The sequence below is a fragment of the Lotus japonicus genome, chromosome 1 (assembly GCF_012489685.1).
Source record: "Lotus japonicus ecotype B-129 chromosome 1, LjGifu_v1.2".
NCBI lineage: Eukaryota > Viridiplantae > Streptophyta > Magnoliopsida > Fabales > Fabaceae > Lotus > Lotus japonicus.
The window spans coordinates 56,557,734-56,582,751 of NC_080041.1; the positions used below are offsets into that span (position 1 = coordinate 56,557,734).

General features: G+C 38.3%; 2 protein-coding genes across 3 annotated transcripts; one reads left to right on the plus strand and one right to left on the minus strand.

Annotated features, from left to right (window-relative positions):
- Positions 1 to 5,790: 5,790 nt before the first annotated feature.
- Positions 5,791 to 8,773, minus strand: LOC130739555 (uncharacterized). Its single transcript, XM_057591880.1, has 8 exons — positions 8,717 to 8,773; positions 8,312 to 8,507; positions 7,455 to 7,968; positions 7,198 to 7,373; positions 6,905 to 7,137; positions 6,673 to 6,680; positions 6,484 to 6,544; positions 5,791 to 5,892 (listed from the first exon to the last, which is right to left on the minus strand). Exons 1-8 carry the CDS (start codon positions 8,771 to 8,773, stop codon positions 5,791 to 5,793), a joined length of 1,347 nt encoding a protein of 448 aa, XP_057447863.1.
- A 4,982-nt stretch (positions 8,774 to 13,755) lies between these two features.
- LOC130730773 (ribonuclease J) lies at positions 13,756 to 24,616 on the plus strand. 2 transcript variants are annotated; one of them, XM_057582875.1, is made up of 17 exons: positions 13,756 to 14,022; positions 14,158 to 14,383; positions 14,493 to 14,616; positions 15,614 to 15,670; positions 15,930 to 16,121; positions 16,206 to 16,283; positions 18,272 to 18,454; positions 18,557 to 18,637; positions 19,540 to 19,605; positions 19,714 to 19,806; positions 20,078 to 20,203; positions 20,640 to 20,753; positions 20,878 to 20,973; positions 21,059 to 21,156; positions 21,235 to 21,635; positions 23,214 to 23,674; positions 24,177 to 24,616. In XM_057582875.1, the coding sequence occupies exons 1-17, from the start codon at positions 13,917 to 13,919 to the stop codon at positions 24,267 to 24,269; spliced, it is 2,595 nt and encodes an 864-aa protein (XP_057438858.1). In that variant the 5' UTR covers positions 13,756 to 13,916; the 3' UTR covers positions 24,270 to 24,616. The 2 variants fall into 2 exon arrangements, with proteins under 2 accessions (XP_057438858.1, XP_057438865.1); XM_057582882.1 differs by lacking the exon at positions 13,756 to 14,022 and having other exon boundaries at positions 14,242 to 14,383; positions 14,493 to 14,602.
- The last annotated feature ends 402 nt before the right edge of the window (positions 24,617 to 25,018 follow it).

Below are 25,018 nucleotides of genomic sequence, written 5' to 3' on the forward strand. Positions count from 1 at the left end.
TAGTAGACTTCTAATCAGAGGAATGCTTCATGTTGGAACTTGTGAAGCTAGTTGATCCGAGTCAGAGGGAAGCAGAGATCCTTTGACCGTTGTACCTTCTGATTCTGAACTCAGAGGGAAGTACTTGGTCTTTAAAGTCATCTTGCTTCTGGACTTCAGAGTCTCCACTTTTCAGCTTCTGGATCTTCAGAGTCTTCTACACTATCAGAACATCTGAACCTTCAGAGTGTCTGGGTTGTCAGAACGTCTGGATCTTCAGAACTTCAAGTGACTGAGTCCATATCGGAGCTTGTATGGCTTCAGATCTTCTGAAGCTTTTCTACTGTTCAGAGTGAACATAGATGTTGCGAAAGCGTTGCTTGGGTCACTCTTTAAGCATAGTGCTTCTGATTTGTGTGAGATAAAATTGAGGTCAGAGCCTGTAAATAGCACACTCAGAAAAACACGTTAGAGTACCATAATTGTTCATACTAAAAAGTTAACTTGTAATCATCAAAACATAGAGTTGTACTACTCGATCAAAACTTGATCTTACAATCTCCCCCTTTTTGATGATGACAAAACCAAGTATTTTGATGAACAATTCTTAAACAATAAACTGAATTCACTCAGAGTTTAGAGAGATAAAATTAGACTTATCCTGATGTGAATAGTTTATTTTGCTCATTCTGAATCAAAGTCACAGCTTGATTCTGACCATAGCTCCCCCTGAATCTAAGACTTAATGAAAACGTTAGAAATGTCTAGATTCTGAGCTAAATAATATAAAAGTTCAGAGTGAAAATATATGACATAGATGAATTGAAATAATCAGAGCGCATAAGTATTCAGAGTCAACAATAAGTGGTATCAGAGTCAAATAGAATCACTTCAGAAGAAGTGAAATGTATTCCTTGTATTTGCCCAGTGACACATCTACGGTCATAAAGGTGGAACTCTTGAATTCTCCAAAAGAAAAATAAATCACACTAACACAGCTTACACATAAAAAACTGGGTGTACTCCCCCTTTTTGTCATATGCAAAAAGCATGGGGTGTGAAAAACTTAGCTTGAAGTACAAGGTACTCCCCCTTAGAGAAGGTCTAAGTTTCAAAAGGATGGAGAAATAAACGATGCATGAAAGAGAATTAAGCGAATTAAAGAAGGGAGTTAATGCAAAAGAAGAACGTTTACCACCGGCCACGGGAGTAAAGAGAAGCTTCAGTTACCAAGGACTTAACCTCGAGAAACTGTATGAGCAATAACTTCCAAGGAAAGGATGAAGCTTATATAAAGCGAGTAAGAAGAGGGTAAGCTTCACAACTCGATCAATACCAATTAAGAGAAAATGGCATCATACAGAATGGCATTAGAGGAGCTCAGAAGGAAGGCTTTTGAGGAAGATATGTTTCTCAATATAAGGCATCCTGATGGTACAAAGACCATACAAGAGCTGACGAAGACACTGCTGGAAGAAGATCTGGGTCCAGAGATGGAGAAAGATCTGAAGTAATTCCTCTGCTTCGTGGAGGAGATTCAGGAGTTGTGCCAGCTGGAGCTGAATCTGCTGGAAGAGAAGGAGACTGTGGAAAAGAGACTCAAGACGACAGAAGATAGTCTGGAGAGAGATGAGCTGAGCATCAAACTCGGCGACATAGAGTATTCACTGGATCGTCTGGAGAAGGAGAGAGTGGAGCAGCGCCAAGAATGCAGAAGAATGAGGAAGGATCCTCCATTCTAGATATAGGGAATAATGTATGATGTAATAAACATGATTGATATTAATAAAGAAAAAAAAATTTGGCCAACACAATGTTATATATATATATATATATGCAATGAGAAACGACGAGTAAGCAAAAGTATAGCAAATAATGCAAATATCTTAGATAAAAGTAAAGTAAATTAAGAAAAATTAAGAAAGAAAAACGAAAGAAATCCTAAAACTAGGGCTTGTTAGAGCGTTGCAGGAGTTCTTGAATAGCTCGATTCATTTCCAGCAGCAGAGTCTCATGAGAGTTGAGACGTTGTTCCATGATGTCAAGTCTGGAAGAACTTGGCTGTGTAGAGGTAGAGAGAACATCCTCAGCAGAGTGAGGAGCTTGAGTGGAATCAGAATCAGCATGTGTGAAAGGCACTGGTGCAAGAGCTTGACATCTAAGAGCTTCAGCTTCAGCTTGTAGTCTCTCAGCTTCTAACCTTGCATTTTCAACTTGTGCAGCCACCTGACGTGCAGCTTCTTCTGCTTGTTCTTTCTTTCTTCTTGCTTCCTCAACAACTTCAAGTAACTTAGTTCTTTGCTGTTGTTCATGCAGAGCAACTCTTCTGTTAAACCGCTAACTAGCAGCCTCAATCCTCTGATCCCTTTCCGCAGTGAGAAGACTCATCATAATAGGAACTTGAGTAACTAACCAATTACTCAGACGATTCCATTCTTCAGCAACAGAGTCAAAGTTCTCACTAAGGTCAGTGTGACCTTGCACATTGCGAATCATCAGTGATGCTTCATGATTAAAGACACTGATGCACTCAAGAAGAGAGTTTGGCTTGAGGTAGGTATAGGGAACAATGGAGAGATTGGTTTCAGGAGAGGTGGGGTGATTGCTGCTATTTGCCTCAGAGGCACCTTGAGGAGAACCAACATCTAAGGTTTGGGCATTTGAGGTGTGGGTCTCAAGGTTTGGTTCAGAGGTTTCAACCTGAGGAATTGGTGATCTAACTGAAGAAGGGTCAGATACCATGTTTTCTGGTTCTGGTTGAACAGGTTGAGCTAAAGGGTCTGCTTCATGCAAAGGGTCAGCCTGGATAGGATGATCTGGGTCAACTAGCCGTTCTGGTCTAGGTCCAGGGTATCTCCTAGGGCTAGGTACTGTGAGGTAGTACTCTGGAATGGCAGACTCTTTCTCTTTCACAATTTGAATAAATTTGCGAGTAGACTCAGAGTTATTTGAGGGTGAGGAGTCAGCAACATTGGTAGGAAAAGATACAGAGGGACAGGGAGTTGTGGATTCTGTATCAGTGGTTCTGCGAACAGGACGTTCTGATGCTCTGGGGACAGAGTGATCAGAAGTTCTGGGTTCAGGTCCAGATTGTTCGAGAATAATGGGTTCAGAGGTTAATGGGTTGTATTGAATGGTGATGGGTGAGGTTGGTTCAGAGGGACGTGGAGTCTGAAGCATGTTCCAAAGAGGTGCTTCTTGTTGAGAAGGTTGGAAAAATGAAGATCTAGGTGAAGTGGGTGGAGAAGTGGTTTGGTCAGCTGGTTGAGACTCTGGAATGGGAGTGAGTTGGGTGTCGGTGTGGTTAAGGAGTGAAGAGATGGGGAGTGCATCAAGCGAATTTAAATCATCATCAGAATCAATAACAGCAGACTTACTTGATGATCGCACGGCATACCGAGTAACTCTGGCAGAAGTCTCCATTCTGATAATTGTAGCAGCTGATTCCACACGGGTTGGCTTCTCCACTATCCTCACTTGCTTCTTTTTCTTCTTTGGAGGAGAAGGAGCATCGTCATTATCACCATCAGATGGAGCATCTGGCTTGGTGGTTTCCTCGTGCTTCCTCTTAGGCTTGTCAGATTTCTTCTTCTTCTTCTGAGGAGCATCAGAGGGATCAGACTCTTCAGGGGATTCCTCCAAGATGATCTTTCTCTGAGTTTTCCTCTTGGGAGGAGAATCATACTCTGGTGCTGGTGGCAGTTGTCTGAAGAACTCGTCCACATCTATCTCGTACCCTTGTTTCTTCAAGTCATCAATGTAGCTCAAGATTGCAGTTGGATCATCTGCTTGGGACCAAAGGGGGGAAATCAACCAGAGGGACTCTTCTGCGTCTGACTTCATCAGAAGTGTCTTCATGAGCAGGAGGAACCTTTGTCTTGATTAGTCCCATCTTCTTCAAAGATGTAGAGGTGAAGACATCACTAGCAATGGTCGACAGATCCTCTGTGCATCCTGTCGTCATCAGATCTTCTACAAATTTGCTCTCAATGAATAGATCTGAAAGCAGTCTTCCAAAGGGAATGTACTTGATGGAAGACTTGATAGAAGCAGTGGTTCTGGATTTCTTGATGCACTCTTTCAGGTAAGAGAACAGGAAGAAGGGAAGGCAGATCTTCTTGTGGTCTTGAATGAAGAACAACATCACTTTTTGACAAAAGTTGATGTAGTCTGGTGAGCTTCCCTTTGGCCGCTGATTAATGCAGTGAAGCAGAATCTTGTGCCATATCCTCAGCTTGGGATGAAGATCCACTACCTTGTAGTCGCTCTTGCCAGGCTTATATGTTGTGTAGAGAGCCTTGTTGGTTTCTTCCTTTGCTCTGGGTTTCAACTTTGATTCCGTCAGTTGGAATCTGTACCCTGTTCCAGTATGTGCACCCAGAAGATCAACAATCGACTTCTCTGTGATGATGATCCTTCTGCCAGTAATGTAAGAGACCACCTGTGTGTCATCACAATCGGCGTGTTTCCAGAATTCCTTGACCAATTTCACATAAATTGGACCTCGAAGCTTGTTGAAGTATTCTTCCCAGCCTTGAACACGAACTTTAGGACGAAGATCATACCCATTAGCAGCTATATTGTCCAGGTCGAATCTCCATTCAGCAATAACCTGGAGTTCTTCAGGAGCAAAGACACAGTGAACGGCACAACCCCGTTCTGCAATAGGGATCATCTTCTCTTGAGCTTGAGCTTGACCTTGAGTTTCAGAACCCGATTGACCTGTAGCTTGACCTACTGCCATAACCGGAAATCTGGTTGCATCTGCAATTTCACTTCTGTTGGGTCTCACCATCTTCAAGTAGGGTGGAATTTTCAAGCAAACCGACTAAGTCCGATTCAGGTATCAGATTCACAAATGCATCCATTCGAACCAACCTGATGCTCGAATATAGAATGATCTTTTATTCATAATTTTTTTTTATTTTTCCCAGCTGTAAAATACACTAAATGATACTATTCTGTTATTTAATATTATAATTTTCATTTTATTTGTGACATATAATAGATTTATCAATTTTTTGTGGGTTTTTTTATAACATATTTTTGAAGTTCTTTATTATTTTGATAGTGATCCGATGAACCCATCCAATCTAATCCAATCTCATCAACTCGTACAGTCTAATGTATGAAACAATTATACGATGCATTTGTTGGACCTCCATAATCAGGAGATTTCATTTGAAATTTGGAGGGACAACCTGTCCTGGGTGTGCAGTGCTATATATGCATCGCCGGTGCTAGCACAACATGAGAGTCTCTGGCAACACCTTTCTCATTTTCGTGGCAGCGTTACCACCTGAAATTCTGGCACACGTAGGACAGATTTTCTACTCGATGTCTAAGACGCCTAGTACAACATATTTGTCACAATGAATTAAGATTGATACTTTAAGCTAACAAAACCAATAAAAATAACACAAGAGATTGTTAACCAAGTTCGGTGCAAAATCACCTATGTCTAGAGGGTTTTCACCCGAGCAAGATAATCCACTATTATAGAGAATCAAGTACACAAGATCTTAGATAAACAACCCCTGTTCATAGCCCCTCTTACCTATTCCTATCAGTGGCTTAATACTTAATCCTTCCCCTAAGTATTAGAGCCTTTCTCACTTTCTCTCACAATCACTGTCAAAGTGATTGAACCCTTACAACAAGAGTAAAGATAGATCACACGATCAAACACCTAACACAAACCACTCTCAGCTTAACAAGAACAGGTATAGCTGCTGAGAGAGTTACAATAGCAACAGTATGAACTCATAGAGATAAACTCTAATAATCTCTGTAAAAAGGTACACCTAGTAACTAGGTATTGGTCTTCTCATATAGCAGTTCTTCAGACCTTGTCTTCGATGGGCTTGAACGAACAAAGAGTCCATGAAAAAACAGGAAGTCAATCTTTAAAAACTGCAACAAATCTTATCACATAAGATTTGAACAAAAGATAGAACCTTCCACAATTAAACCTTGAAATCAAATCTGTTGGAACCGATTTGATCACACTAGATATATTCTCTGAACGGCGCACAAAAGCTTCCTCAACAACCCTAGCTTGTTGACCACGTAATCAATCCAACGGTTATGGAATAAATCACTTAATCACACAAAACAGGCCCACATGTACAAATGTTGCATCCCATATGCTAAAACATCGTTTCTCACATCTTTCCACACAATCCACACTTAGCTAAAATGTAGACAATCATGAACAAAGGAACAACAATCTCCCTCTTTGTCAAATTTTAGCTAATACCACCATACTACCACATAAGATCCTAAAACGTGCAGAGCAGCTTGGATCAACATATTAGAGTAAAAAAAATATATCACGGCAGCACATATAGAACCTTCGAGCATCATAGTTATTATCAGCGGCTATATGCAAATCACAAACATTCATACTACACATTCTCTTACCATAGCAGTATCACACTGAAGCTAACACAAATACTGAAACTACTGGAACTAACATGCAGTGCATTGCTTCACAAAACACACCTTCCAAACATCCACAGAAGTAGCTACCAACAAACTAACTACCACATCCACATCATCAAACCTGCAAAGTTATCATCAAGTAGACTAGATATAGTTACATACTACTACTCCCCCTTATTAACAGAATTTGGCAAAGGACAGTAGAAACACCAAGTGAAGGAAGCACAACCAAGTCCCATAAAAGCATACCAGTGTAGCTAGTCAGAGTGCACACAAACCATTGTCACAAAATTATTACAACCCATGAGCCAGAGTAAAGCAGCCCAGTGGCTGACCAAATACACCCATAAGAAAAGAAAAACAGAAAACAAAGAACAGCCTACTCAAAAGAGCTCTCAGAGATAGACTCTTCATCATCAGCATCCTCTTCTTCCTCTACCTCATTGTCTTCATCAGAATCTTCCTCCTCTTCATGCACAACAGTTTCTTCTTCTTCTTCCTCAGCATGGTCCGCTTCATCTTCAACATATGCTTCAATCATCTTTCTGATGAGCTGATCAACATTATGCTTTCTAACCTTGCTGGCTTGAATGGTATCTTGAAGAGATTTGAAGATCTCTCTCAGTTCACCAAGAATGTCCTCCTTACTTGAATCAGTAACCCTCTTGGCTCCACTTGCACTAGCACCACCCTTGGCAGCATACAACACAATGTCTGGAACATGTGTCCCAGCAAACATAAAATAGTCAAAATTCAGGGGTAAAACTTTCTTACCTTGAAGCTCATCATCCTTCAAAATGCCTGGATTTTGCTGCAAGATCAGTTCAATCAGGAGATAGGGAAACATGATAGGCAGCTTCACAACAAAGGATCCAACATGCTTGATAATCTGCTCAAACACATGTTGGCCAAAATCCACCTTGGCTCCTGTACCTATCAAGAAGATCAACCTAGCAAGTTGTGGAGTACCTCCAGATGTATGATTAGTAGCAAGCTAGTTTGCAGCATCAATCTTATTCACAACAACATACTTGGCAGTCAACTTTCCAGAGGGCAGCAATCCTTTCTTGGGCCACTTCTTGACCAGTTTTCCAGTGATGACACTAGCCACTTCATTAAGGTCAGACTCCCCCTCAACCACAGCTTCAGAGTTTCTTCCCAAATACTCATTGATCACAGCAGGAGATAAATTCACACACTTTCCTCTCACAAAAACTTTGTTGAATTCTTCAGAACTTTCATCCTCACAATCAGAGGGAATGTTTACAATGAACTCCCTAACCAGTTTCTCATAACATCTGCCAAGATCCCTGACAGTCTTCATTAGACCAGCTTCACTCGGAAGATTCAAGATCTCCTGGATTCCTAAAGCTTTTTCACTTAGTTCTCTCTCCCTAGCAATCCTCCTATGAGAGACAAATTTCCATCTTTGAGCATTTTCTGCAGAGTGGAAAGATACATTGTCTAGAGGGACATCAGCAACATTTAAGGGAACTCTTTTTCCATTTACCCTCTTCCTGACAGTAGTAGAAATGTCTGGCACATCTGGCTCAGCATCAGGTTCTCAATCACTTTCAGAGACATGCTTCCTCTTCTTACTCTTACTAGCAGAGCCCTTCCCTTTTCCTTTCTTTTTCTCTTGTTTGTTCTTCTCAGGAAAGATTCATGATCTCCTGGAATCCCAAAGCTTTTTCACTTAGTTCTCTCTCCCTAGCAATCCTCCCATGAGAGACAAATTTCCATCTCTGAGCATTTTCTGCAGAGTGGAAAGATACATTGTCTAGAGGGACATCAGCAACATTTAAGGGAACTATTTTTCCATTTACCCTCTTCCTGATAGTAGTAGAAATGTCTGGCACATCTGACTCAGCATCAGGTTCTCAATCACTTTCAGAGACATGCTTCCTCTTCTTACTCTTACTAGCAGAGTCCTTCCCTTTTCCTTTCTTTTTCTCTTGTTTGTTCTTCTCAGGAACCTCAACCTGAGAACTCGTGTATGTCTTAGGAGTGCTTTGAGAGGTCTTCACCTGCTCTTCCTGCTTTTTCTTCTTAAGCCTGCTGGCTATACGTGTGACTAGTTGAACCTATTGCAAAAGTATCAATCTAGGCACATAGCTGTCACTTCCGCAGAAGCGGAGCATCTATGAGCCGAAAGTAGAAAGGTCTTATAAAGCACAAGCTTCCATGACCAAATGGCTACATAGATTCAAAATTAGCATAAGTATTATGTGTTGAGACAACCAAGAATATCCCACAACCATCATATAAGATGAAGACCCGAGCATAAGCGTACTTCATCAACGCCGAAAATCTTCATCCTTCTAACACAGAGCAAAGAAGCTGACAACATGTATTTGTGATTTGAATGACTATTTTCTACTCTTCAATGTTCACTGCATACAGTGAGTATGTCTTACCCTACAATGGTCATATTTCGAAGACTTAGTATAAATAGTTATTGTAGTTGAAAGACTAAAGGTTGTCGATGCAAATCAAACCACCTAGAGAGAAAGGTGAATTGTTGATGAGCAATTAAACAAATCTCAGATGAGAATATGAGCTTAAGTATCAAACACTGAGAGAAAAGAAGAGATGAAATTAAAGAAGAGAAAAGCATGAACTTCAATGTCATATTCAGACATGCTTTTGAGATATTAAGCTTCAAAGTCATATGCGTCTTGTTGACAAGATGAAGTTGAAGAAGAAGAAGAAGATATCGAATACACTGATTGAGGGGGAGCATTCCCAATCTATTGAGAATTACATCTTGTACATGAGTTCTCATATGCTGAATTCATTCACTCAAAGAGCCATGTGGGTAGCAAGAAGAAAAAGCTCTCTGATGTTGATGGTCCAGTTCTACACTCCCACTTCCATATGAACTCAAATACGGAGCAACAACATGATGAAGAAAAGCAAGCCTGAGTTATTCAACGAAGACATTCAAGCCTATGCTAGAAGAAAGACTGATCTTGATCAAGATCGTCCAACGTCTACTAAACAAGGTGATCAAGTCTATTCCAAAAGAGGATTGAGAGCAAATCCATTGTCTATTAGCTCTATCCTTTACAAACAGAGATGAATTGATTGTATTGCATACTTGTATATATCTCATAAGTCTATATGGCCGAATTGGATGGTCTTAATCTTAAGGATTAGCTCCAAATGAGTATGATTAACAATAACTGGTGAAACTATACCGTGCAATACTGTAACACCCCGATTTCGGTGGCGTCACTTTAGTAACCAAAATAAACTTAATGCGGAAAAACGTGAATATTTTTTTTTTCGATAATAACTAAGACAAGACTGAATTAAATAAAACCCAAGTGCGAAAAGTAATAAAACTAATATACAATATATAAACAGCCCCCGCTGTAAGTAGCAACCTCGTCACGAGTGAACCTCCAGTGACGGTTAATAGAAGAGTAGCGCCCGTAGGCAAAAGTACAAACCAAAAGAAAAGGTTAAGTGTCCGCAACACTATCCCTCAGAATGAGAATAAGCTGGCCCATCGGCCTGAAACAAGACTTCCTAAGTCCAACCAACTCTCTGTGATTCCCGTAACGAAACCACACAAAAAGCTATAGGTGGGAAACTACCCTGTCCCGAATGAAACAAATGATGTTCAGAGCTAAGACTCTACTCCTATACTAATCCCATCTCGAGGAGCTCACACTAACACTCAATCCTACATGCTAGCGTGATCGTCGTCCGAATCTGAATCCAGAACGACTAAGTCTAGGTACATCCTCCGTCCTCCGCTCGCTATCGCGATGCGCTCCTGTTCCAGCATCCCAACTCTAGTTTCCCCCGAAGGGTGAACCGTCGTGAACTAGTCCGCCAAAGACATCTGACAAAGGGCGTTTGTTCGCCAAAGCACACACAGAAGACGCGAGGGTCAACTCCAAAGAATTATGTAAATAATAGCAAGGATAGATACAGGTAATAGGATAGCCACTTAGGCTTTTAGCTAGGGATAACATCCTAGGGTTGCATATCTCATGATGAATATAAACGACGATAAATCACAGTTAACATGCCTCAAATAGAATTAACAAGTATCAAACACACTCATCACTAAGTCAGTATGCATGTTGCATGAAATGATATGCAGGTTAACCCAGTTAACCACATGCATTCCGGAAAGGGATGGACATCAAACGGATCAGCCCTAACACCAGCCACGGTGGAACCATTTCGGCCCGCGTGCCTCTTACACCACACAAAGGTAGCCAGATCAGCAGTAAACCCGTAGGTCTGCCATTTCGGTCTGCTACAAGAGACGTCTATAAACGCTCTTTCACGGCATTCCGGGTCTTATGACCATTTTGGAAACCGACGAGGTCCAGAGTACGTCCTGTGTTAATACCCCATTAATGTTGCATGTATGCAAAATGATTAGTCAAACAACGTCTCCGTCCTCACTCGACACGTCGCCACGTGTTCTAGGGAAGTTAAAGTCTCTAAAAGCTTACCCTAAGGTAAAGTCGATTCTGCGACCAAAAGACACACTTCATAACGACACATAGCTGCTCCAACAGCACCACAACAAACGCTGCTCCAACAGCACAATAACAAACGCTGCTCCAACAGCACAACAATAAACGCTGCTCCAACAGCACAACAACAAACGCTGCTCCAACAGCACAACAACAAACTCAACACTTGGATCCGACGACACTCCTCGTATTTCCAAAACTATGATTTGACTTCCAATGCCTTCCTTTGAGGTTGTTATCATTACTTAAAGATTTTGAGGTTATTTAAGGTCTTATGAATTTTCTTTATAAAATAGATTCCATTTTGTCTTATCGCAAGTCTTATACATTTTCAGGATCTCCCAATCCCAAGTCGCTTCCAGAGGAGGTCTCGATCCACTAAACAAAATTAAGGCCCGAACCTCGTTCGTCCTATCAAACTTTCTCAAAACTCTCAAAATAAAATCGGCACGACCTGCCCGCTATTCTCACCATTCAGAACCTCAGATTCCAGTACAGAGCATATTTAAATCATCACAATCAACAACATGTCATATATCAATAAATCGCATCATAAACACTTAGCACTTAGCATATAAAGCATGCACCACACATCCTAGATTACCCACATAGCACATAGCATGTAAGTCAATCTCAAAAACATTCAGTAGATGAATCATCTACATTGTCAGCCGAAGCCTCAGAAAACATTTTCCAATCACACACAATCCAGTGCATAAACAATAAACAATGTCGAAAACATCGACCCTAAGCATTAACTAGAGATTCAGTGAGAAGCCCTCACCTGTAGATTCTCCAGGACGATCTCCTAACACTTGTTCACAATCAAAGGCTTGCTCCTCTGGGAATTCCTCAAAATCACCTTTAGAGCAAAACCACAGAAATACTATCAGAATCTATCGAAAACTAAGCTATCGATACTTACTAAGGTTACTCGAAGTAATCTATACTCTAAGGTACGATAATCTAGCGCGAAAGACAAGTTTTCGGAAAAGGAAATTTTCCTCTTCCCCCCTAATAGGGCTCGGCCACTTTAGGTAATTAGGAGACTCGATTTTTCTTCGATCAAACTTGGTTCCTATACTATCATTAGCCGTAACTAAGGGTATTCCGAACTCGGAAAAATTATCGGATCAAAAACTGTCGTAGGGGTATTTTGGTCATGATTTTTAACTTAGGATTTTTCAAAACTGAAATCCCAAAAATAAAATTTTGCAGGGACGTCACCAACGACGTTTATGACAACTAATCCTACTAGCACTAAGCTAAGGCGGTAGTTTTCAGCCTAAAGGTTGAAGCTTTACACCAAAAACTCCAAAAATGGGTATTTTAGGCTCAAATTGATTCCGGCGGAATTCCGGCGACATAACGGAAAATCTAACCCGGCAGAAGTGATCTTGGGCGCATAAGGAAGAGGTTTAGAATCAGAAATGAAAGATTCAGGATAGTTTTGCAAAAACCCATAAACTATCCGCTCAGAAAACTCTACAGAAAAGCTATGGAAAAAGCGATCAGAGGTAAGGATTAGCGACTATACCTCGAAACCTTGAAGTAGCAACTGATTGATCGACGATCAAGCAAACGATGAAGAAAATCTTCTCTTCTCCCTCCCTTGTAGAACTCGCGGCCTTGATGAAGAAAATGGAGGAAAATTTGAGTTTTTCTTCCTTTCTTTGCTATATATAAAGGTTGGAAATTCGCGGGAAAATGAAAGTTTCGCGAATCTGATTTTTCCGGCGTCATTCTCCGTGAATTAATAGATATGTTTTGGCAAAAGAATTCCAAAACTATAAAGAGGTCTCCTTGTATTTTTGGCAACTAATGCGTAGTCGGTATAAAAGTATTTTACCCGATAAGTTGCTTTTTGCATCGAATGTCGGAATGGAAAACTTCCTTCGGAAGAAAGATTGAAATCATCAAGATAAATGGGTGTACGCGTGTAGAATCTTCATTTGAAGCTCTGAATAGAAAAAGTCCCCATAGTCGGGTGATTCTAGGGTTTTGAAATACCAGGGATTCGGTTTCGGCAAACTTCCGATGATTGGAATCGGACGTTCGTAGATCCTAGAGTTTCGCCTCGAAACGATTTTGATATATGGAAAAAGAGGAGTTCTAACATTTCTCTGAAGATTTTTGGAATTAACTTCCATCGTGCCTAAAAGTGAAAATTAGCTATATACTAGGGTTTCTGACCTAGGTTTAAGCGTGTAACGATCGTGCTATAACTTTTATCGATCATAATGCAATCCTTGAACTTTTCCTGAACTTTCTCCTTCATAAATATATTTCATTTGGTAAACTCTAGTTCAGGTTTCCCTTCACAATACATCAACCCTAATCGTAAATGAAAATCTCTTCCACTGATCCTAAGCTTAAAATCTTGGGTCTTACAAATACCTGCAAACAAAAATTGCCCACTTCATCCCCGATAATATTTGTGATCGAGGCATATTCGCGAGATCGCTTCAGTGAGGTCATTCTTCAAGAATTTGCATCGCACATGGTGAAAACAATGGAGCTTCTAACTTTGGATTGATTTATGGTGTTACAGAATTGGGATTAAGGTATAATAGGGTTAATTTTTTTAATTCAATTATTTTATTTGTACTCTTTTTTGTTTTATATATTTACTAATGTGTGATTCATGGTGTGTATCTTTCCGATATATAAAAAAGAAAATTCATGGTTGTGGAATTAGGAAAGCCAAAACATAATGAAAGCCATCTAATACCAAAAACCTAACTATTATTCTTTTACACGCAACTGTGCAATGCAAAGAAGGGATTTCCCACACGTGTGGGTTGCACGTTCCATCTGAGTATCCTTAAGCAGCAGAAATCGATAAGAAAGAAAGATATTTTCTGAACCTCATTCAATCAAGCGTCTCCATTTCCCGCTATCTCAAATTATCACTAGCAGCAGCAGTAGTAGCAGTACATCACATTCATAGTGTAGGGTTTTGCACTTCTCATCTTGAACCACCAAAACGGAATGGCAGCTTTCACTTCACTCTCCCTCTCTCCTCACACCCTCTATCTCCGCCCCAAACCACCGCCACGCTCCGTTTCCGCTTCCGTTTCAGTCTCCGCTCTCCCTGGTAAGTTCAACTAACAACCAACCGTGCCATTTCGCACATTTCAACAACCAATTTCATTGCATTCCTTCACTCCTTGTATATTGTTACTGTTATTGTGATGTGAATTTTGTTGATAAATCATTTTTATGGCTCTAGGTACTGATGGAAAAGCACCGCGCAAAAGAACCAGAAGAGTAGAAGGTCCTCGAAAAAGCATGGAAGACTCTGTTCAGCGCAAGATGGAGCAATTTTATGAAGGGGCCGACGGGCCACCCTTACGTGTTCTTCCTATTGGTGGTTTGGGTGAAATTGGGATGAATTGTATGCTTGTGGGGAACCATGACCGTTATATACTCATCGATGCCGGTGTCATGTTCCCCGAGTGAGTGCCTAATAGTTGCACCAAGAATGCATTTACAACTCATTTTTGATGTAATTGTAATGTTTTTTTAGTTGGTTTAGTAATTGTGTGGTTACACTTATTTCCTCAGCGTCGATGAACTTGGAGTTCAAAAGGTCATACCTGATACGACGTTTATAAGAAAATGGAGCCACAAAATTGAAGCACTTGTTATAACACACGGTCATGAAGATCATATTGGTGCGTTGCCTTGGGTAATGTTTCATTCTCTATTGGACTATACACAAAGGGGTTGGACTTTGTTTTGTTTCTTGTGTGTTTTTAGGGGTATTTCCTACCATGTAGCTCCCTATGCGCATATTTGGAAATCCTTCTGCAAATCTGCAACTGGTTATTGAGCTTGAATCAATTATGGCTCGAGAATCAATTGCAGAAAGATTTCAAAACATACACTATATCTCTCTAGATTTTAAAGTGGCTGCTTTGTCAAGATACACTTGGTTATTCTCGTGGCAATAAAAGTTGATGTCAAAAGATATACCTAGGTTCTGGCCGAGGTCTAACTTCAAATTATGAGAGTAAAAAAATTTATTGAGTGTAAAATTTTGTTGACACTTACAAAGGAAACTAAAGTGAGCATGCTGCCATTGGAGTTGAAATTAGGCTTGGTCTGGGAAAAGAAAGTGCTTTGTGCATAATGTTGTATAGTGCTCTTGCTTATCTGTAGTGGTTGAGTCTATCAGTTATGTATATTAAATCCTGTGGAATTGGTTTGATACTGTCCTTCATGTCGATGTTTTTCCCCCTGAATTTAATGAATTATTATTCATTTACATATTCTGCCTTTTCTTTAGCCTTCTGTTTGATACAAAACCATTTATATGCTTTTACCTTACAACTCAAGTTTTTGGTACAATTGATTTATGACAATTAGAGTCAATATGACCAAGTGGTCTAGAGTCTGATTCTTGTAACCCCATTCTTCGAAATATTATAGCTAAAATTTCAGTACAAGATCGGGTGGGTCTGTGCCACGCTTCAAGCCCACAAAAGGCTCTTGTATGGGGGGTTTGTTAATTACAAAACCTTTTGTGTGTTTTTCTTTAACTGTTTACGCTTTTGGGATTATTAGTTCATATTACCTTCTAATATGCTTTTTTTTCCTTAGTTTTTTTGTTGATTGATTATTCATAACCATGTATATTGTCCTTTTTATGTCTATTCTTAATATAACTCAGCTTCGTTCACCAGGTCATCCCAGCTTTGGATTCCAATACTCCAATTTTTGCATCTTCTTTTACGATGGAGGTATTTGGCAAGAAATTTTGTTTATATAAAAGCTACTTTTTAATCTGTTCAATATCTATGTACATCTGTGATATTGTTCTGTAGGAAGTGATAGTTGATAGATGTTAGTGCCAACATATCTTGAAGTTGACTATTTCAGTTCTTCATTTTTAGTCACTGAATGTTTTCTTTCACAATTTGTCATCACATATCTGTTATTTGCATTGTTTATTTTGTTTATTGCTGTCCAGAGAAGATGAAACCTTTTCTTTTTTGACAGCTTATAAAAAAACGTTTGAAGGAGCATGGTATATTTCTTTCATCTAGACTCAGAGTTTTTAGCACTAGGACAAAGTTTGTTGCTGGGCCATTTGAGGTAGAACCTATCAGAGTGACCCATTCTATTCCTGATTGCTGTGGATTAGTTCTTCGCTGTTCTGATGGCACTATTCTTCACACTGGGGATTGGAAGGTCAGCAATTTACTTTTATTTCTCAGTGCATTGTCTCTTTCATTTACCTTGAATCTCCTGTTGCTGAAGAAGTTTGTTCAATAGATTGATGAGACACCACTAGATGGGAATGTTTTTGATCGTGAGGCTTTAGAGGAACTTTCTAAAGAAGGAGTAACATTGGTAAGTAATCTTATTCCACATTTTAGAAATTTTCATGACCTTATTCATTGGATTTAACATTAGGGAAGAGATAAACTTGATGAAATTTGAAGACCATGAGGATTTCATAAGCTAATAACTATTAGTTTTCTTGAGTTGTATATTTTCAAATATGCTGGTTTCCTCCGAGTGGTACCTTAATAGTCCCTATTAAGCTGAACATGGCTTTCATGACTAGTACTGGTAGAACTGCTTGAGAGATACTGATGAGTATCGCCCTCCTATAAGGAAGTTCTATGAAAGAAGAAATAAGAAGGGGACTGCTTAGTTCGGTTACTTGTAAATATAAGCTACTGCTTATTCTGTTACTTGTACAAATACGGAATAAGAGTCTAGACTTAGTGTCTAGGCTGTCAATTATGGGTAGTTAGAGTTCCCTCATATAAATAGAGGGAAGGGGTGGTTAGTTAGTTAGGAAAAAATATTGGGTAGTTGATTGGAGAGATTAAACTCTCGAACTTCCAAATACCTCTGTAATTCCTAGGGTTCTCGATTCTGCATAGAGGCTTATCTAAGGTGTCTCACTGGGTCTAGGCCAAAGAATTGAGTACTCTGCTTGCGTTGGGCAGAATTCTTGGACAGGTCCAGCAAAATGTCACCCTTCAAGGCTCTCTACGGACATGACCCTTCCTTGTTGATTAAGGAGACTACCATTTCTTCTTAGATTGCTGAGGTAAATGACCTCACTAGTGGTAGAGATGGGATGCTGGCTGATTTGAGAGAAAACTTGCTGAAATCCCACGATATGATGAGGAAATATGCTAATAAGCATAGGACGGATGTGGATTATCATATAGGAGATTGGGTCTTCCTTAAGATTCAACCATATAGGAGGAGGTCTTAGCCACGAAGGTCAATGCAAAATCCAGCCCTCTATGCCCCTTATCAAGTTTTTGCTAAGATAGGGTCAGTGGCTTACAAACTGGATCTTCCTGCTGAAAGCAAAATACATCCAGTTTTTCATGTTTACCCTGCTCAAGCAGGAAATTGGTTCTGACTTTCAATCCCAACCTTTACCTGAAATCTTAATTGAAGATCATGAGTTGGTTGCTTTGCTAGAAGCTGTGGTGGACATTAGAGAGGATCGGTTGGGGGGACATTGAAGTGTTGATACAGTGGCAGTCTCTTCCTTGTGAGAATAGCTGGGAGTCAGCTGCAAGGATTCATGAAGTCTTGCTTAATTTTCCCCTTGAGGACAAGGTGAGCTTTTAGGCGCGGGGGGGTGGGGGGGTATTGATGAGAATCGCCCGTCTATAAGGAAGTTCTATGAAAGAAGAAATAAGAAGGCTACTGCTTAGTTCTGTTACTTGTAAAAATAAGCTATTGCTTATTCTGCTACTTGTACAAATACGGAATAAGAGTCTACCCTTAGTGTCTAGGCTGTCAATTAAGGGCAGTTAGGCTTCCATCATATAAATAGAGGGAAGGGGTGGTTAGTTAGTTAGGAAAATATTGGGTAGTTGATTGATGAGATTGGACTCTCGAACTTCCAGATTCCTCTGTAATTCGTAGGGTTCTCGATTCTCTGTTCTGAGAGTTCTGAACCAGTTGTGGTTGTGAATACAATTCTTCTACTTTCGTCTTGAATCCATCAGATACCATGTTTCCACTTTTATAAATTTCAAGCTGTTTTATTTTTTCTTTGGTGATATACCTTTTAAATTTACAATCTTTATTATGGATAGTGGATATGTTTTTTAACATGTTTTCCTCTTCTGTGTACTGTTAGAAAGATTTTTTTGCCCATTGTTTTTGTTCTGCTCTGTTGAATTTGCTATATGCGCTATAAAAGTTAGTCTTAGATCCAGATGCATGCTTGATTATAATTTAACATGACCATGTTTTTTTCCTAAGAAAATCTAATACAGTAATACGTATCCTTTTCTTCTTTTGTCTTAAATAAATGTTGACAAAATAAAGAAACTCACGTTCTGTACATTGCTTTTTAGATGATGAGTGATTCAACGAATATACTCTCTCCTGGAAGGACAACCAGTGAATCTTCTGTGGCAGATGCACTGTTGAGACATATTTCAGCTTCCAAAGGAAGGGTCATCACTACCCAGTTTGCATCAAATCTACATCGGATTGGAAGTGTGAAAGCTGCTGCTGATTTAACCGGTAGAAAGTTGGTAATGTTCCGCCTAGCTATATACTTTAATGCAATTGATAGTGGTTTTCTTGTTTAGAATGACAAAAAAATTAAGATTGTAATTGTGTGGTTATTATATCAGGTATTTGTTGGCATGTCTTTGAGGACTTATTTAGAAGCAGCTTGGAAGGATGGAAAGGCTCCATTTGATCCATCCACTCTGGTAATAAATGGTTTAGACTTACTCCAGTATTCTGCTTAGTTTGTTGTTCTTGGTGGCTGGACTTAATTTCTTATTTACCACATATATATAAGGTAGTGTTTAGACTAAAGACTTCTAAACCATAGAGAAGTCTAATTCTGATGAGCTTGTTTTATTGACTATGTTCTAATCAGAAATTCAGTGCAGGTAGGCCGTCACGAGTTATGTTTTTTGGGAGATTGGACTGATTACTGCTGATCAGATTGATAAATCAATTTGTTTGTTAGAGGAAATTAGTTGCAAGTAGATAAATCACCACTTACGAATTTTGCCTATTTACTTTAACTTGCTAGCCCTTTCTGACATCTTGCCCCCAGTGCCTTTGAGGCTTTGACTACACTGAGGTTAAGGGGTTACATACTGTCCTTTAAATACAGTACCTTTGCCTTATCTTAGAACTACTTTCTTTTCCTACTATATTAGTGCATCAAAACTCATCTTTCAGTATATGCAGTTGGACATTTAGGTCAAGCTATAGTTAAGCATCTTCTTTCAAGATTAGTGAATTCATGTTAGGTGGCGTGTTACAACTTAATGGGCCTTGTTTACCTGCTTGAACTTTATGATCAAGTTGATTCTTTGTCGTATTCCAGTCTTTACAGTTTTACTATAATTTTCTGGCAATATTTACTCACCGCTTTAGCAACTTGTAATTATTTTCTAACCGGATGAACCTGATTCTCCTTCATGCTATTTATCTAAAAAATCACTTGCTTAATTTATAAATTTATGTTTTATTCGGACTATCTAACCGTGTTTCTAAATTTATTACGGAACATGTTCATCTTTATTCTTGTATTTATAACAGCTTTTGTGAGTCTCATGTTCGTTGCCCAGAATTTCATGTTTATAACTTTTCATAGGTGAAAGTAGAGGATATCGATGCTTATGCTCCAAAAGATTTGCTAATTGTTACAACAGGCTCTCAAGTAAGTTACTTTGAACTCTGAAGACCCTTAAAATACTAACTAATTTCATGAAATACGAACATTGGGAAAGTTTAAGGCCTGTGACCAAATATGTGCATATTGTGTCAGGCAGAACCACGTGCTGCCTTGAATCTTGCATCTTACGGAAGTAGTCATGCTTTCAAACTATCCAAGGAGGATGTTGTTTTATATTCAGCTAAGGTATGTTATAAAATTTAATTAGTTATTTGTGATTTACTTCATCTAAAGGCCTAGTGTGTGTGGTATAGTAAAATGAGCCTGTTGCTGATGAATTGATAGCAGTGTATGAACATTTAGTATACTATTTTGTCTTTCAATCCATTCTAATGCTATCTTAGGATTTGTCCACGTGACCTTCCTCTCGTGTTAATTTAAACGAAAAAAAATCTGAGTAAAAATCATATCTATTTTTTAATCAATAAACCAGTTTGTGTGTAATCTGAACTGTTAGGTTATCCCTGGTAATGAGTCTCGTGTGATGGAAATGCTAAATCGCATATCAGAGATTGGATCAACAATAGTTATGGGGAAAAATGAAGGTTTGCACACATCTGGCCATGCATATCGTGGAGAATTGGTAAGTTTGCCATTGCATGACATCATTCCTTTTCTTTTTATTCATTTTGTCATTATTTTTCTCATCCTTGTCTATTCAATGTTTTTTCAAGACAGTATGTAGTATTTTACCAAATCAGCATTGCTATTCTACACCTGACAAGGAGAGTTTTAAAAATATTTTGAAAGAACTGGATATCGTTATCTTAATTTCACCTTCCAAAGTATTCAATGTTTTTGTTAGTATTTGGGAAAATCACGTGATTTTTCTCCTGGTTAGATATCTCGATAGTGAGATTTCACAAATCATGGGTAATCATGCGTTGCCAAACTAATTATTTTGTTTTGATGCCTTTTCAGTTTTTACTGATTCATGTCATATATAATTTAATATGATTTCAACAATGCCTTTTGTCTGATATTACATGTTATTGAAAAGTAATGAATACGTTTTGCAGGAGGAAGTACTTAGAATAGTGAAGCCACAACATTTTCTTCCCATCCATGGAGAACTCTTGTTCTTGAAGGAGCATGAATTGCTTGGAAAATCAACTGGCATTCGGCACACGGCTGTGAGTCACTGCCTCCTTATCAGATGTTGTGATACTATGTAGAAGACACTGAGGCTTTTATTAATTAATATATCATACCAATTGTCACAAAATATTGAAGGAACTGATGAGCTTTATTCACCAGGTTATTAAGAATGGAGAGATGCTTGGTGTTTCACATTTGAGGAATAGAAGAGTCCTTTCTAATGGTTTCATTTCACTTGGAAAAGAGAATTTACAGGTTGGTGGTCCTCAGTACTCTATTGGCCTCTTTTAGAATTTATGTAATACCCTGATAACATTTTTTGGTTTCCTTTTTCATGCAGTTGAAATATAGTGATGGTGACAAAGCATTTGGTACATCAAGCGAACTCTTCCTTGATGAAAGATTAAGAATTGCATTAGATGGCATCATTGTGATTAGGTAGATCTTTCAAGTTATAAAGTAAGTCAAGGAGAAGCATGACATATTTAGTAACATTCCAATTTTTGTCTTTCACAGCATGGAAATATTTCGCCCTAAAAATTTAGACAATTTCGCTGAAAACACCTTAAAAGGGAAGATAAGAATCACCACAAGATGCTTATGGCTTGATAAAGGGAAGCTGATAGACGCCATCTATAAAGCTGCTCGTGCAGCTCTTTCAAGCTGTCCTGTTAACAGTCCACTCTCTCACTTGGAGAGAACTGTGGCTGAGGTGTTGAGGAAGATGGTAAGGAAGTACAGTGGTAAACGGCCTGAAGTTATTGCCATTGCCATAGAAAATCCTGCAGCTGTTCTTGCTGATGAGATAAATACAAAATTGTCTGGCAAATCCCACGTGGCTCCTGGAACATCGACATTAAGAAAAGCAATCGCTGGACATGGAAAGGAAAATCAGTATACCACCCTGAAAACAAGAGGTAATATCAATGTGCATTTGACGAATACTTATAGAACTGTGGAGATATGTTTGGTTCACTTTTGTGCTCTTATTTGCATTTTATTAAATATGTTATGTTAATTGTATGCTTGCATGATTCTATTGAATCCACTTCCTTAATGCATTGTTTGGTAGACGAGAGTTTGTGGAGAAAGAATTTGGGATGAGGGATTTTGGGTAGATTTCTGAGGAAGTGTGTATATGTTGGATGGAGAGGAGAAAATGGGGGAAGAGAGAAATAAAAAGGGGAACCTACATAAAATGTCCTCCAATTTGAGAAGGAAAGGGAGAGAAAAAACTCTTTTTTCTACCTTTCCCACCAATACCCGTGATCAAATTTTGTGCCCCACCATCCTCTTCTACTTTTCTACTTTCTGTCGGGCATTTTCGTTATTTAACAAACAGTTTTCTTTCTTCCTGTTTTTCTCTCCAACTAAACAAGCGGAGAGAGAGCATCATATCCATTTCTCTTTGCTTTCTTCCATATTTCTCACATGCCAAAGAATACCAAAATATACTCATTTTCTCTTCAAACCAAACAAAGGCTGAGTTGAGAGGTTTGCCTTGATCTCCGTCGAGATGACTGTTGGCTTGCATGACTAGGAGAGCATGGTGGCATCTCTGACTAAAATTAAAGTGTTATTGTGGGTCATATCTTCTTTCTTCATTATTGTAATGTGACACCCGGTTCATATAACTAGTCTATTGTCTGGGAAATGTAAAAGAATGATTCTTACTTGTAAACCAAGCTAACTATTGTTTCACTTTAGCAGTTTCCTTGTCAAACAAATCTTCTGTTGGAGGTCAAATTAAAACCCCCAATCAGTTTGGTTGCCTGATGTTGGCTTGCTTTTGTTGTTAATCTTAAGATGATGGATTCATATGGTTTCAGATCCATTTAAATGTAAATTTTACATGATTACTATTAGAATTTGGGAGGCCTAACTCAACCAAAAAGCTAGCTCAAGAGTTGAAGGTTACTCTACCCTTTATAAAGGCTATCTATATCATATCTCTAGCCAACGTGGGACTTCTAACAATTACTTTGTCTTGAGAAGCTGAAAATATATATGTCTTGGATCGTGCTTGTTTATATATTGAAGACTGCAAATTTCTTTACAAACTAGGTATCTGTCCTTGTGGTTTACTAGTAAATTGACGTCCAAATGCAGTGAAAATGCATGGATTATAACAACCATATTTGATGTGTGTATGTCTATAGTTGCTATGGAGACATTTATGAATGTAGTTATTTTATTTAAAATAATGTTATTTTAGCAGTCCTCGATAACTGTATAGTGGAGAGATAGTTAAAATAATGTGCTACATTTACTACTTCTTGAGAGTAAAAATGTTGATAATTAAGGTATTTTTGTCAAAAAAAAAAATAGTGCAGCACATAATTTAAACTGATTCTTATAAAAACTAAAACGGACCAAGCAATACCTTTAATTTGGTCTTTCAAACTAGGACTGGATGTAGTATTTCTTCTGGAGTATTTTTTGTAAGCCTATGTCCTTCATGTATATTCTCACCCATTTTCTGTTAACTAGGGCAGATGATGGCATTGATGTTGAAGGACTGCTACCTGAGGAAGAAACCACTACAAGTGGGGCTGAGGGTGATTTATCTAATTCAGAGGACTCAGATGACTTTTTGAAACCATTCATTGCATCATTTAAGGAGAAGTCAGTCAATGCTAACAATGGTTATGTTTCACGAAATGAGCATAAGTTTAATATTAAGAAAGATGATTCTGAAGACACGAATGAAGCCAAGTCTGAAGAAACTTCTAATTCTGAACCAAATCCTCCAAAATTAGTTAAGAAAAATAAATGGAAAGTTGAGGAAGTTAAACGGCTAATTAGTATGCGAGGGAAACTACGCGACAGATTTCAAGTTGTGAAGGGAAGGATGGCTCTCTGGGAAGAGATATCGCAAAATTTGTTGGCTGATGGGATCAGCAGAAGTCCTGGACAGTGCAAATCTCTGTGGACATCTTTGGTACTGAAATATGAGGTTTGTTACTTCCTTTAAGCAACTTGATGTTAGTTAAGCTTTACTTAAACTAATCATCCTTAATTCTTGGTTTTTTTATGGTTAAAGTCAGTTTGGTATAAGGTAAAAATGGGATGAAAAGTCATGGATGGTTTTGTGCATAAAATTGTATTGAAAACTAATCCATTAAATTTTCAGCATCATACCTAACTGACCTTATGGGGGAGAGGGTTTTAGAGGGAAGGGAAAATTTAGTATTTTTAAATTAAGAGAATTAGATAATGTTTTAGGACATCAAGTTTATGCTAGCTGATCTATCATTTTATATCTTTTATTCTATTTTTTTCAAAAAAGAAAATTATGTTCTTCCCTCCCTTTCCCACTTGAAACCTCCCTCCTGTACTATAATGATAATGATAATAAGTAGTGAAGTATTGCTTTATGCAATGAACATGGTGATAATGAAGTAGAATTATGAGATAGCTATTGTTGCAACAAATAACTAATTTAATTTTTTAAGCAGGAGATCAAGAATACAGATGGCAATAAAAGTTGGCAGTATCGTGAGGACATGGAAAGGGCAATGTCCAATGAGGAAACACCGGCAACCAAGTGATTACAATACGGTGGACAGGATAAGAAATATGTAGGACAAATTTCTACAATAAAATTGATGGCATGTTTGAGCATGGTGACCAAGAAGATAATCCATCAGTTGCATGATTCTTGGAACATGGCCTAATGATATTTAGGTCCATAGTTTTTTTTAGGGCTGTAGGGATAGAGAACATAAAAGAAAAGTCTCCCTTTTCTTTATTTATTTGTCTAATATTTGTCATAATTAATTGTAGTGATGTCAAATTTTTAGTTACACCAAAACGTGTCACTTTATTTTAAGTTTTTAACTAAATCCTAAGGCTAAGACCTTTTTTTGGTAAGAAGTCAAATGTCATTGATTTTGTTGCTCTCATTGAGTTCATATTAATTTAAATATTTATCTATGTATGATCAAATTTAGAATATAATTTATATGTGCTGGTTTTTTTAAAACAATTAAATTCAGAATTTAAATTTAAATTTGACATAAATATTTAAATTTAAATTTTTTCTATTATAAATATCGGAAAATAGGAAAAAATGAAATTGGTTCCTTAAAAAAATTCATAGATTTTAGTCCTTGATGTTGATAAAATATGTGATTTTAGTCCCTTTGTTAGTCTTTCCTTGTTAAGGCATGAGTTGGCTAAGTGAAATCTTACATATCTCATTATGTGGCATTACATCAACATGGCAATAAATTAATCTTATTCAAAAATCTAATATGTGGCATAAATTGAAAATTCTGCAACTCTTAGGTTGTGTTTG

Excerpts from the sequence above, each read along its gene's own strand:
- LOC130730773 (XM_057582875.1), top strand. The coding sequence starts at position 13,917 with ATGGCAGCTTTCACTTCACTCTCCCTCTCTCCTCACACCCTCTATCTC. Across the intron at positions 18,455-18,556 it reads ATTTAACCGGTAGAAAGTTG|GTATTTGTTGGCATGTCTTT; the intron begins GTAATGTTCCGC and ends TTATTATATCAG. Across the intron at positions 19,606-19,713 it reads TTGTTACAACAGGCTCTCAA|GCAGAACCACGTGCTGCCTT; the intron begins GTAAGTTACTTT and ends ATATTGTGTCAG.
- LOC130739555 (XM_057591880.1), bottom strand. The coding sequence starts at position 8,773 with ATGTTGTCAGCTTCTTTGCTCTGTGTTAGAAGGATGAAGATTTTCGGC. Across the intron at positions 7,374-7,454 it reads TCTGGAAAGTTGACTGCCAA|GTTGATCTTCTTGATAGGTA; the intron begins GTATGTTGTTGT and ends ACAACTTGCTAG. Across the intron at positions 5,893-6,483 it reads CTTCTGTGGATGTTTGGAAG|TTTTTAAAGATTGACTTCCT; the intron begins GTGTGTTTTGTG and ends GATTTGTTGCAG.